This window comes from Xiphophorus hellerii, chromosome 8 (genome assembly GCF_003331165.1).
Source record: "Xiphophorus hellerii strain 12219 chromosome 8, Xiphophorus_hellerii-4.1, whole genome shotgun sequence".
Classification (NCBI taxonomy): Eukaryota; Metazoa; Chordata; class Actinopteri; order Cyprinodontiformes; family Poeciliidae; genus Xiphophorus; species Xiphophorus hellerii.
Window position 1 is genome coordinate 2,890,942 of NC_045679.1, and position 12,563 is coordinate 2,903,504.

The 12,563-nt window shown below is 40.6% G+C and overlaps 2 protein-coding genes across 2 annotated transcripts in view; one reads left to right on the forward strand and one right to left on the reverse strand.

Annotated features, from left to right (window-relative positions):
• Positions 1 to 12,563, reverse strand: part of LOC116724487 (NLR family CARD domain-containing protein 3-like) — a 638,369-nt gene that overhangs the window by 267,858 nt on the left and 357,948 nt on the right. The window lies entirely within an intron of this gene.
• Positions 5,126 to 9,741, forward strand: LOC116724498 (protein NLRC3-like). Its single transcript, XM_032570236.1, has 6 exons — positions 5,126 to 5,231; positions 5,467 to 6,084; positions 6,219 to 6,332; positions 7,340 to 7,418; positions 7,581 to 7,800; positions 7,946 to 9,741. Exons 2-6 carry the CDS (start codon positions 5,996 to 5,998, stop codon positions 9,739 to 9,741), a joined length of 2,298 nt encoding a protein of 765 aa, XP_032426127.1. The 5' UTR covers positions 5,126 to 5,231; positions 5,467 to 5,995.

The window sequence follows — 12,563 nt, forward strand, 5'->3', positions numbered from 1 at the left end:
CAACTGGAAGGAAACATAACTTGTGAATCATGTTTCAATAAATCTTTTTTTTCTCATTTGGAAGTATAGCATTAGAAAAGATGGATGGAAATGTAAAAATCTGAAATAACCTTTTCAAGTTTCTCAAGTTTTTTATGTTTCCGGAGGCAGTTTTGGCTTTTCTACAAAAAGAGCTAATGTGCATAAATTAAGAAAATAAAGATTTGCACATAACCAGAAGTAAGTACACAGAAATACTATTTTCTTTTGTTTGTGACATTTTAAAAGTTAGCTCCACATTCGGGTGACTCCTGGATGAAGAAATCATGTTGCACCAACATAAAGGGGTAAAAAAATTGTCTGTTTTTGATCAATAAGTAATATTGTTGCCAACGTTTCACAAAACAAGAGTTAAAAACGTTTTTGAAAAGGAACAAACTGATCAAGCTGACAAGTTTAGAGTTAAAATTTTACTCTAATTTGGATAAAAATGCACATTCCAGTGAATGTTTTGCATTTTCCCTCTAAAGAATCACATAATGCCTCAGTCTGGACTGGAAGCTACAGGCTGAGTTTACAGACTGAACTTGGTTTTAAGGTTTGGAGCAATAAAAGGAGCTGCAGCAACTTGTTGCAGGTCTGCATCAGAGGGCGGATGGGCCGCATCATGGCACATTAACAACATTTCTTCAGTTCCAGATGACTTGGCAGCGCTGCCCTCATCCTCCTGTCTCAGCTGCCGTGTTTTTCTGTCCCGCAGGCAGAACATTTAGAACCTGGAGCCGCCTCACAGCGGGGTTACTACGGGTCGGGCCCATATAAGGTCACTTCCTGCCGGTCCTGGATCGGTTTGGGTCGTCTTCTCTGTAATTACTGCAGCAGGCCTGAAGGAGTTCTGCTGCTGGTCCAGAACAGAAACACGGTCCAAATTAGAGCAAAACACACATATTTTAGAGTGTAATGACACGTTACCACGGCGACCAGAGGACCATGTTTAGACTGCTGGTTCCAGTCCAGGACAGATGTTCACTAAACGGACCAACACTGGATGGATGGACGGATGGATGGATGGACGGATGGATGGATGGATGGATGGATGGATGGATGAAAAGATGGACAGATGGACGGACAGATGGATGGATGGATGGATGGATGAAAAGATGGACAGATGGACGGACGGATGGATGGATGGATGGATGGACGGACGGACGGACGGATGGATGGATGGATGAAAAGATGGACAGATGGACGGACGGATGGATGGATGGATGGACGGATGGATGGACGGATGGACGGATGAAAAGATGGACAGATGGACGGACGGATGGATAGATGGATGGATGGACGGATGGATGGACGGATGGACGGATGGATGGATGGATGGATGGAGGGATGGATGGATGATTTAATGGATGGATAAACTGATGTTTTTTCATTGGTCGTGTCTTCAGCAGCTGGTTGATGATGTCACCAGGAAATGGGCGGAGCCTCCCACTGGTTCCTATCGGACCAGAGTCGGTCCAGAACCAGCAGGCCTGGCGCTGACTCGGCGTCTCTGTGGTTCTGCTGGACTTTCCCCAGAGGCTCAGTTTAGACTGCAACATGCAGCGTGTTTACGCGGCAACAGAAGTTGCATTGCTGTTGTCTTTGGCAACCTCTACTTCCTGTTGCTCACGGCCAATCAAAACGTTTTGTATAACCTCGTTAAAAACACGATGAAAACATGATTAATTCACTTTTTCTTTTATTCATGACATTTTAAAAGTTAGAAATCAATTATCATAATGTAACTATATATTTTATTTTATAAATATTCCATTTCCTTTGGAATATTTCTGGTATATTTTGACCCACTGATGCTCTACAGATGTTAATAAACTTACATAAACATCTTAATGCATAATAATACTCAGATTCAGCTCAGTGATAAACTGCCAGCCATCTTTGTTGAATTCAAGTAACCAACCAATTGGAAGAAGCCTAAAGACTCCGCCCTCCTCATTTGCATAATCAGGCAGAAATGCATAAGAAAAGTTTAAAAAGGAGGTGAGGCAACACAAAGAGAACAAATGCTTGTATAAGGAAAAAACAAAACAAAATATACATATTTCTTGATGAAAATGTTAGGAAAACAAAAACAAAATATATAAATTTTATTTTTAATTATGTCAGCTTTGGTCCTCCGTAGGAAAGCTCCCCAGTCGCTTTGTTTTGCAGTCGGTTGGTCAGTGTCAAAAGCTGAAAAAAGCAGAAGTTAGTCGGGCATCTGGGTGTTGAGGTCAATAAATGTCTGAAACTGGCTCTGAACTGTTGACATGCTTGTAAAGGCAGCAGCACAAACAGACGGTCACACGGCCTGACGGGTGAAGGCGGAGAAAGGGTGAAAAAACAGATTTAAAAACAAGTTGGATGATCTTTTTAACACGTCTGAGTGAGAGTTTGAGGTTTAACATGCTGAACATTCATGAACTTTTCTGCATTTATCTTCCATGGTTGTTGCATAAGCGTCGCCCCCGACGACGCCGTCCTTCTGCCGCCATGTTTTACTGTCTTTATTTATACATTACAACATTTTTTCTGACTAATTTGACATTTTTGTTACGTTATGTCTTGAAAAACAGCAACATGAATCCAACACTGATGAAAGAAGACATAAAATTTTGTATTTCAGTCAAAAATGTATATATTTTTTTAGCAAAAATACGTAATTTATGTTAAAAGTTCTTCTCTTTTTGCAAAATAATATAGTTTGGTCATGACATCACTTTTGCATTTCACTTTTATACAAACATATTTAAAATAAAATGAATCTGTGCATTATTTGTTTTGAATAGACAGTATTAAGGCATATTTTTATGAAATACTCTGTTATTTCTCCATTGGTTTTGGGATTTTAGACTGAAAAACATTGAAAACCTTCAGATTAGATGTGTAAAATCTGTAGTTAGTTTAAAAATAACTAGTCCATATAATAATAAATCAATTATAGGACAAAGTGTTTCTAATTTGAGTCAATCATGGTTGATTGTAGTTCCATAAAACATTTAGAAAAAGTAAATTTTTTGGTCATTTATATCCGCAGTACGGTGAATGTAGCTCAATGAAGTTGAAGTTTGACTCATATAAATACTTTAAATGTTACACAATAGTCCAGATTTATTTAAAAAGAGTGGCCTAGCCCTTTAATTTATGACTCACATCTGAACTTGAGTCAAATGTTCTTATCCTGCTCACACTGAACACAATAAAATGCTCTGTTAGCTGACAAGATGCAACAAGTTATTTTGTTTTTGTTTGTTTTCTTACTGATGAAATTGTGCCAACTGGTAGAGCTGCAGATGAAACATTTATGGCACTTTTTGCCATTTAGTAACTTTTACATGTTGCATGCAGTCATGTAGTTTCTCCCTCTGCAGAAATCTTCATAAAACAGTCATGGACTCCCAGGCAGCTAATTTTTGATTAACAATCTGGTTTTTGTGAACATCGGCAAAAAGTTCAAGTTTCTTGATGGTGGATTTTATTTTCTGACATTTTAACCTCCCAGAAGTCAAAATTTTGCAGATTTTATACAGAATTGTAACCAAACTGACAGTTTATTTGTCTGTAACACTAGAAAATATGTCAAACAAAACAACAAATAGGAATATGGTTATTAATCTAATTTACAAACATTTAATACAACTCAAAAGGGAATAGATAATGCACTCTCAGGTTATCTATATTTAATTTTTTTTTTGATGATGATGATTTGAAACATTTAAATGCAGCATTAAAGCAGAAGTATTTTTTGTCAGCTGCAGTCCCAGACCTGGAAAAGCAACGCTGCGTCATTACAAAGCTGAGCAACATGCAAAAACAAAGGCATCTTCACAACAACATGATAATTGTTGTTTCCATCCTATGAGCTGTTCCAGAGGAATCAGAGCAAGAAATAAACTCTTCATAGAGAAACCAAAAGAAAAACAAATCAAATTTGTCTGTTATTATTATACAACAATGTTATTAAAGCTCTTTAACGGGCTGTTGCATAAAAATATACAGGCTCAAAATTAAAACTGAGCCCAAACTGTAAAGTTGTGGGTTGGAAAACAAACAGAGAGCCGATGGTGCAGTAGATGCTCTGGCACCCCATGTGGTGAGTTTCTCTCCAGGCGTAAACAGGCCGGCTGAGTCTTCTGACACGACGCCAAACAGAAAGCTGGAGAATGTGGAAACAGCTGCAGGTCGGCCGTCAGAGCCCAGAGCGAGTGGTTGTTTTGCTGAAACAAAAATAAATAAATAAATAAATAAATCATCCAGAACAACAAAACAAGTTTGGACAGAGAACCTTCTTTTGCCTGCTTATGGAAAACTTGACCCCAGTGCCTTATAGTGACCTCATGTAACATTCATTGGATGTTTGGTTTGGCCAACAATGACCACTACAAATAATGTGTAAATAATTTCACACATAAGTCGCTCCAGAGTTTAAGTCGCAGCCCCGGCCAAACTATGAAAAAACTTATAGTCCGGAAAATACGGTGGTTTGGATTCCTGCCCACATTGGTGTGATAGGAGATGAGTTGGCTGATAGTTTTGTTAAGAGTGCAGCAAAATAGAATATTGTTGATTTAAATATTAAAATAAGTAAAAATGAGGTAAAGAATATTATTAAAATTGATATCAAGAAGAAATGGCAAGAACAGTGGGATAGAGGAGGCAATGCTAGATTTTATTATAGCATCCAAAAAATAGTTGGGGAATTTAGGAAATGTAATAGAGTTAAAAAAGAAGATGTTATATCTAGAATAAAATTTGTACATACAGGATTAAAAAGTACTCTTAAAATAATTAATAAACATAATACAGGTTGTTGTAATTATTGTGGAAAAATAGAAACAGTACAACATATATTTTTAGAATGTAATAAATATGTTCAGGAAAGAGAGGTGTTACTTAGAGATTTAAATAGGAATAAAAATAAATTAGATATTAGGGAATTGTTTCAGAGATCATCTGCGGATGTAGTTTTTAGCAGTATTTTTAGTTTTCTAAGAACAGGTATTATAGGGAGATTATAATAGTTAAACGTCTGATCCATCCTCCAATCCGGAAGGTGGCGCTAATGCACCTAGACGTTGTTTGCTAACCGCAATAAGAAGGAAAGAAGAAGAAGAATCTTTATTTAGATGTTATTCCAGTCCGTTAGTTGCGTCTCAGCCTGTTGTGTAATTTTTCTTCTTTAACTCTTTGGATCGTTTGAACAAACTGTAAGTTTGATTTGTTTCTTTAACTTTTTCATCACTTTAACTTTTTCCTGATTGTTTCTAATCTCTGATGTTTGGAGAAAAGTTTCACTTCTGGTTTCAGCTGAAACATTAAAATCTCTGCTGTTTCTACAGGATTATTAGATTATTGATGAACTGGAATCAAACAACATGATGAACAGCTGATGTTTCACTGTTTTCTCCGAACTGATTCGTGTGGTTTTTTTTACCCCTCCAGGGGGTCTTTTTGTGGACCCTTTTTCATGAAGTAGGCTGACAGGAAAGGGGGAAGGAGACGGGGAAGACATGCGGCAAACGGGTCCGGGAGTCGAACCCGCGACCCATCGAGGACTTGAGGCCTTCAAATGTGGCCATTGAGGCCATTAAGGTGCGCCACCACGGCATGCCCGTGTTTTTTATGGTATCAAATTCCAGTCTCCACCATTGACGTCAGCAACAGTGTCCTGTTGCTTCCTTTCAAAATAAAATGTTATTGTTAAAATGGGTTTGATTCAGTCAGATTATTAAGTAGTTTGATGGAACAGATAATCCACTTGTAGAAATTAATGATTGTGAAATAAAATACTTCCTGTTGTTCATGTTGAATCAGTGAATGTAAATGTTGCTCCATGTCTCCATCTAGTGGACTGATAGTAGAAGTGCAGCAGCTGATGGCAGCTTCCTCTGCCTCTCTGCTGTCTGACTGCTTTCACCTGACACTTCTAGAAAGGTAGAAAGTGTGTGTGAGCTGATGTGAATTCAGCAGCATGGATCAGTGTGAGGACAGAGAGGAGGGAGTCCCTCCCTCTAAAACCACTCTGTGTGGGGAAGATGAGAGCCAGAGCAAAGGTCAGAGGTGAGGTCACCATCTCTAACTGTCCACAGCCCTTTTCACACAGTTTTCACTATATCAGGCCAGAACAGACGTGGTGATGAAGCTGCTGCTGCTCCTCTTTGCTGATTAAGTTTTAATCATCATGTTTCTGTCAGGATCCATCAGAGACTCAAACCGAAACCAGAACCCAGCTGTGTGTCCTTTAAGAGCGACCGGTCAAAGGATGATTTTCTTGACTTTAAATCTCCTGGATCTCCACCATCAGCGAGGTGAGATGTTTCTAATTGCTGTAAGTGTGGAAACTGAACCAGTATGACCCCAGATGTTCCCAGTTATACCCACCCTACCTTCCTACCTACCTACCCACCTATCTATCTCTCTATCTATCTAAATTACGCCCCAGATAGGGCGTTCCCTAGTATGTCATTTCCTTTAACCTTAGATTTACATGCGTGTACTCTGTGTGTGCATTTATACAAGTATGCAAATACCTAAAAGAGAGAGGAAAACACAGAATTATTTATTCTCAACAGGATTTCCAGGATACATTTTAAAAACTCTCATAACACCCAGGAGAGGACCGCACATTGGCACACACCCACATATTTCAATCAATCAATCAATTTTCTTTATAAAACACTCTTCAAATTAAAAACAGCTCAAAGTGCTCAGTCCTCCTTTATGTCCACATCACCTCAGATTTATTCATAGAAACCTGATGGATGTCCCACACTGTCCTGAAGACCTGTGTGGACAGAGCCTTCATTTCCACTGTCCCCAAGCTCTGGGACAATGTGTCCACCAGCATCAGATCTGCTGACAGTGTGGACTGTTTGAAGTGTAACATCAACTTTTTTTTACGTCTACTGAGTGATTCTGGTGTTACTGTAATTCACAGGTGTGAAATCTCCAGTCCTCAAGGGCTGGTGTTCTGCAGTTTTGAGAGGTGCCACAGGTACAAAACACTGGAATGAATTGACTTAATTACCTCCTGTGTAGATCAGTTCTCCGGAGCCTTAATGACCTAATTATTCCGTTAAGGTGTGATGCAGCAGAGGCACATCTAAAAGTTGCAGGATACCGGCCCTTGAGGACTGGAGTTTGACACCCCTGCTGTAATTCATTTTCCTCTTTCTAACTCCTTTGTCTTGTGTTCATGTGATTCTCTGATTTTCTGCTTCAAGTATTTTTAGAGTGAAACTCTGGGTGATTTCCTCTGTGAATACTGCTGAATGAATATTTCCTGACTTCCTAATTGTTCCTGGTTCCTCCACAGAGTGGACCAGCAGAGCTCAGTGGTTCCCAGTGGTCCATCTGCCCAGCAGCATCAAACACAGCTGGACTCCATATTGATGGTCTGTAAATGAAAAAATAACTAATTTTTCATGAGTTCTGTTCAAAGTCACCTTCATGCTACACTTTGTAGATCAGAGGACTGTCAGTCTGTCCAACATGCATCTGGTGTTTGGCTCCATGATTTCACTCTGATGTTTCCTTTATCTATTATTCTATTCCAGCTGCTGGAGGAAAACATTGTCACTTTTGTGAAGAATGAGCTGAAGAAGATCCAGAAGGTTCTGAGTCCAGATTACCCAGAACTTTCAGAGAGTCAGAAAGAGGATAAGGTGTTGGAAGGTGAGGAAGAAGAACAGAGGAGCAGCAGAGAGGCAGTGATGAAGATCACACTGAACTTTCTGAGGAGGATGAAGCAGGAGGAGCTGGCTGATCGTCTGCAGAGCAGTAAGAGGATTTCTACAAAGATTTAACCTGATGGATAAATCAGACATTTACTGATGTCTGAAGAGATGGAATCACATTTATTCAAACCTCTACAGAATATGATTTTTATTCGTTCCTGATTTTACTTTTTATGTTTATTTAGAACAGATTGCTGCTGTTTGTCAACATCAACTTAAATCTGGTCTGAAGAAGAAGTTCCAGTCTGTGTTTGAGGGAATTGCTAAAGCAGGAAGTCCAACCCTTCTGAACCAGATCTACACAGAGCTCTACCTCACAGAGGGAGGGACTGGAGAGGTCAATGATGAACATGAGGTCAGACAGATTGAAACAGCATCCAGGAAACCACACAGACCAGAAACAACAATCAGACAAGAAGACATCTTTAAAGTCCCACCTGAAAAAGATCAACCAATCAGAACAATGATGACAAAGGGAGTGGCTGGCATTGGGAAAACAGTCTTAACACAGAAGTTCACTCTGGACTGGGCTGAAGACAAAGCCCACCAGAACATCCAGTTCATATTTCCATTCACTTTCAGAGAGCTGAATGTGCTGAAAGAGAAAAAGTTCAGCTTGGTGGAACTTGTTCATCATTTCTTTAGTGAAACCAAAGAAATCTGCAGCTTTGAACAGTTTCAGGTTCTGTTCATCTTTGATGGTCTGGATGAAAGTCGACTTCCTCTGGACTTCCACAACAAGGAGATCCTGACTGATGCTACAGAGTCCACCTCAGTGGACGTTCTGCTGACTAACCTGATAAGGGGGAAACTGCTTCCCTCTGCTCTCCTCTGGATAACCACACGACCTGCAGCAGCCAATCAGATCCCTCCTCAGTGTGTTGGCATGGTAACAGAGGTCAGAGGGTTCAATGACCCACAGAAGGAGGAGTACTTCAGGAAGAGATTCAGAGATGAGAAACAGGCCAGCAGGATCATCTCCCACATGAAGACATCACGAAGCCTCCACATCATGTGCCACATCCCAGTCTTCTGCTGGATCATTGCTACAGTTCTGGAGGATATGTTGGAGACCAGAGAGAGAAGAGAGCTGCCCAGCACCCTGACTGAAATGTACATCCACTTCCTGGTGGTTCAGATCAAAGTGAAGAAGGTCAAGTATGATGGAGGAGCTGAAACAGATCCACACTGGAGTCCAGAGAGCAGGAAGATGATTGAGTCTTTGGGAAAACTGGCTTTTGATCAGCTGCAGAAAGGAAACCTGATCTTCTATGAATCAGACCTGAAAGAGTGTGGCATCGATATCAGAGCAGCCTCAATGTACTCAGGAGTGTTCACACAGATCTTTAAAGAGGAGAGAGGTCTGTACCAGGACAAGGTGTTCTGCTTTGTCCATCTGAGTGTTCAGGAGTTTCTGGCTGCTCTTCATGTTCATTTGACCTTCATCAACTCTGGAGTCAACCTGATGGAAGAAACACAAACATCTAGGAAGTTTTTATTATTTAATAAACCTAAAATAATTTCTCTCCATCAGAGAGCTGTTAACCAGGCCTTACAGAGTCCAAATGGACACCTGGACTTGTTCCTCCGCTTCCTCCTGGGAATTTCACTGCAGACCAATCAGAGACTCCTACATGGTCTGTTGACTCAGACAGGAAGTAGCACAGAGACCAATCAGGAAACAGTTCAATACATAAAGGAGACGATCAGTAAGAATGTATCTGCAGAGAAAAGCATCAATCTGTTCCACTGTCTGAATGAACTGAATGATCGTTCTCTAGTGGAGGAGATCCAACAGTCTCTGAGTTCAGGACGTCTCTCCACAGATAAACTGTCTTCTGCTCAGTGGTCAGCTCTGGGTTTCATCTTAGTGTCATCAGGAAAATATCTGGATGTATTTGACCTGAAGAAATACTATGCTTCAGAGGAGGTTCTTCTGAGGCTGCTGCCAGTGGTTAAAGCCTCCAACAAAGCTCTGTAAGGACACAGATTGTTACTGTCTTTATTTTTGATAAAAATCTGTCAATGATGCGATAAATATTGAGTCATGCTTTATCAGTTTGTTTACTCGTGCATTGTCTCCTCAATATTGGCCACTAGGAGATGATAAGTAAAAGAGAGAGCAGCTATCATAGGTGACTATTCATAATGTTACATGTTCAAGCAGCAGAAATATTTTTTTTTCTATTGAAGCTGACACCGGATTAATGCAGTTCATTATAGAAATTGTTTCTCTTGCCAGCCTCTTTACTGGCTGCTGTATTGCAGTCTTTTAAGGCTGGAGGCCCAACTATAGAATAAACCAGTTCACAATACATGTATCATAAAGTTGTGGAAAATATTATATTTCTTCAATCTGTGTAAAAAGAATATAACTGACTGGAACAAAAAGCATAAATTTTGAAGAATTATTTAATATTTTTCTCTCTGTTTCCTCAGACTGAGTGACTGTAACCTCTCAGAGAGAAGCTGTGAAGCTCTGTCCTCAGTTCTCAGCTCCCAGTCCTCCAGTCTCAGAGAACTGGACCTGAGTAACAACAACCTGCAGGATTCAGGAGTGAAGCTTCTCTCTGCTGGACTGAAGAGTCCAAACTGCAACCTGGAAACTCTCAGGTAAAATGTTCTCAATCCTGGTGAAACCAGATTTCTGTTGTTTACCTGCTTTCAAAGACGATGTAATTATTATTTGTTATAATAATAGATGTCTGACTGTGACATGGTTAACCATGCTAAATCTCAACATATAATGTCATGTAGTGGTGGAGTAGGGTGGTGAGGCAGATGCAGCAGACCCAGGATGAGATGATTAATGGTTGATTTAATGATAAACAAACGTCAAAACAGTCCAAAAACACAGGCAGCGCGACTGAGCGGAAGCCATGGCTCAACGCCGGTAGCAACTGATTTTACGAATGAACACACGAAGGACTGAGCGCACATTAGACAAGGACCGGAAAAAGACACAGACACACAGGTGACACTAAATACACAGGAGGGTAATCAGGGAATGAGAAACACCTGGGAGTAATCAAAGGGAGGACAGAACAACACGAAGACTCAGGGACACAGAAAACTCTGAATAAATACACAGAAAAACACAGAACATGACAAATAATGGCTAATTTTCATTTACTCCAGGCAGAAAGAACCAAAAAGAGAGTTATTAAGAAAAGTGGAGGTCAGGCTTCGACTGATAGTGTAACTCTTGCTAAGGAAAATGATTATTTAATGCTAAAATACACTTAATCTTACGACATGTGTAAAGGTATAGCCAACACTTTAATTTGGAATAGTTTCTGTTGAGCAGTTGGGAATTCAGCAGACAAAGCAGGGCCCTTTTCCTCCCCCGCTGACACACAGAGCAATAAAATTTACAGTCCGAAAGGGGTCAGAGACTTCTTGGCGCCTCTCGGCCCGGGTCGGATGGAGATGGGCACGAAGTGGTCCGCCTTTGCTTAGATAAAAAAACAGACACCTTTGCTATAAATCAGGAAGTCACAACTTTCTTTGGGGGCCTGAGGGAGTTCTAATTGGTCGAAGAGCAGAACGCCTTCTTTGCATATATTAAATAGGGAAACGCCTCTTTGGTTAAAATTTCAGGACAGCACCGGAGAGTCGGAGAGGTTTTTTCATCTTTTCCTCCACGTGGGCGCCTTTGTCTGTCTTATGTGTTTCGTGTTGTCTGTTTTGTGTAGTCTGTATAAAATGTATATCTCTGTTCCTCTGCAGCTTTGTTGTTCATTGCTTTGTATGAGATTAAACTCTGTGATCTGTGACGTCATTGTGCCTCGCCTTGTCTTGCAGCCGTCACGACATCCGCTCGCGACCCGGCTAACAGGAGGAGAGGAGAGCCATGCTTTTTCCAAAATTAAGCTAACCTAATAACTTTCTTCCTTAACAATTTGGGGGCTCGTTCGGTTGCGGATTCTGAGCGGGCGGCTCTGTCACGCGTTGGCCTGGTTCGGCTCGGTGAGGTGAGATACTTTTGATTGTTCTTTTGTTGTTTGCACCGCCGTGTGCCTGCGAAAAGGCGAGCTGGATTGTTGTGGCTGTATCCAGCCGCGCGGAGTTTTCGGAGCTGCAGAGATAGATAGATTGTGTCTTTGAAATAGCCAGTGAATTACGGATTGGATTGAATACACAGGAAACAAGAGGATCGTGGCGGTTCCGGACATAGGATTTGCTACCCTATTGTCGAAAAGGCTGGGTTTTTCTGCATTATTGTTCTTTTGCCCTGAGGATTTAGTCTTGTGCCTCTAAATTGAAAGAAAATTGTGTATTAAAATAAACTTTGAGTGTGTGGTACACTAGACAGGTCTGGGGTAGGCCGTCAGATAGAATTTGTGGTAAATTCTTATTATAAGTTTGTGGTAAACTTTGAGTGTGTGGTACGCTAGACAGGTCTGGGGTAGGCGTCAGATAGAATTTGTGGTAAATTCTTATTATAAGTTTGTGGTAAACTTTGAGTGTGTGGTACACTAGACAGGTCTGGGGTAGGCCGTCAGATAGAATTTGTGGTAAATTCTTATTATAAGCTTGCGGTGAGCTTTGACGTTGCATTTTTTATTTTTAGCTGGCGCCTTCTTTGTATTTTTTGTTTTCATTCTCCTCCTGTCTTTCTAATTTGTCTATCATTCTGTTTAGTGTTATCTGTATTTGTCTGTTTGTGGTGTTTTTGAAGCTAGCGGTTCTTCTGTGTGAAGTGTGCAGTGCTCTGCGTGTGTATCTGTGGGTGTATCTGTGTGGTCGTGTGTGCGCGTGCACGAGTTCGGACTGGCTGTGTGTTTCGGCAGAGTGTTAAGT

Coding starts and splice junctions, on each gene's coding strand:
- LOC116724498 (XM_032570236.1), top strand. CDS start 5,996: ATGGATCAGTGTGAGGACAGAGAGGAGGGAGTCCCTCCCTCTAAAACC. Junction 7,419..7,580: donor AGCTGGACTCCATATTGATG/GTCTGTAAATGA, acceptor ATTCTATTCCAG/CTGCTGGAGGAAAACATTGT. Junction 7,801..7,945: donor GCTGGCTGATCGTCTGCAGA/GCAGTAAGAGGA, acceptor ATGTTTATTTAG/AACAGATTGCTGCTGTTTGT.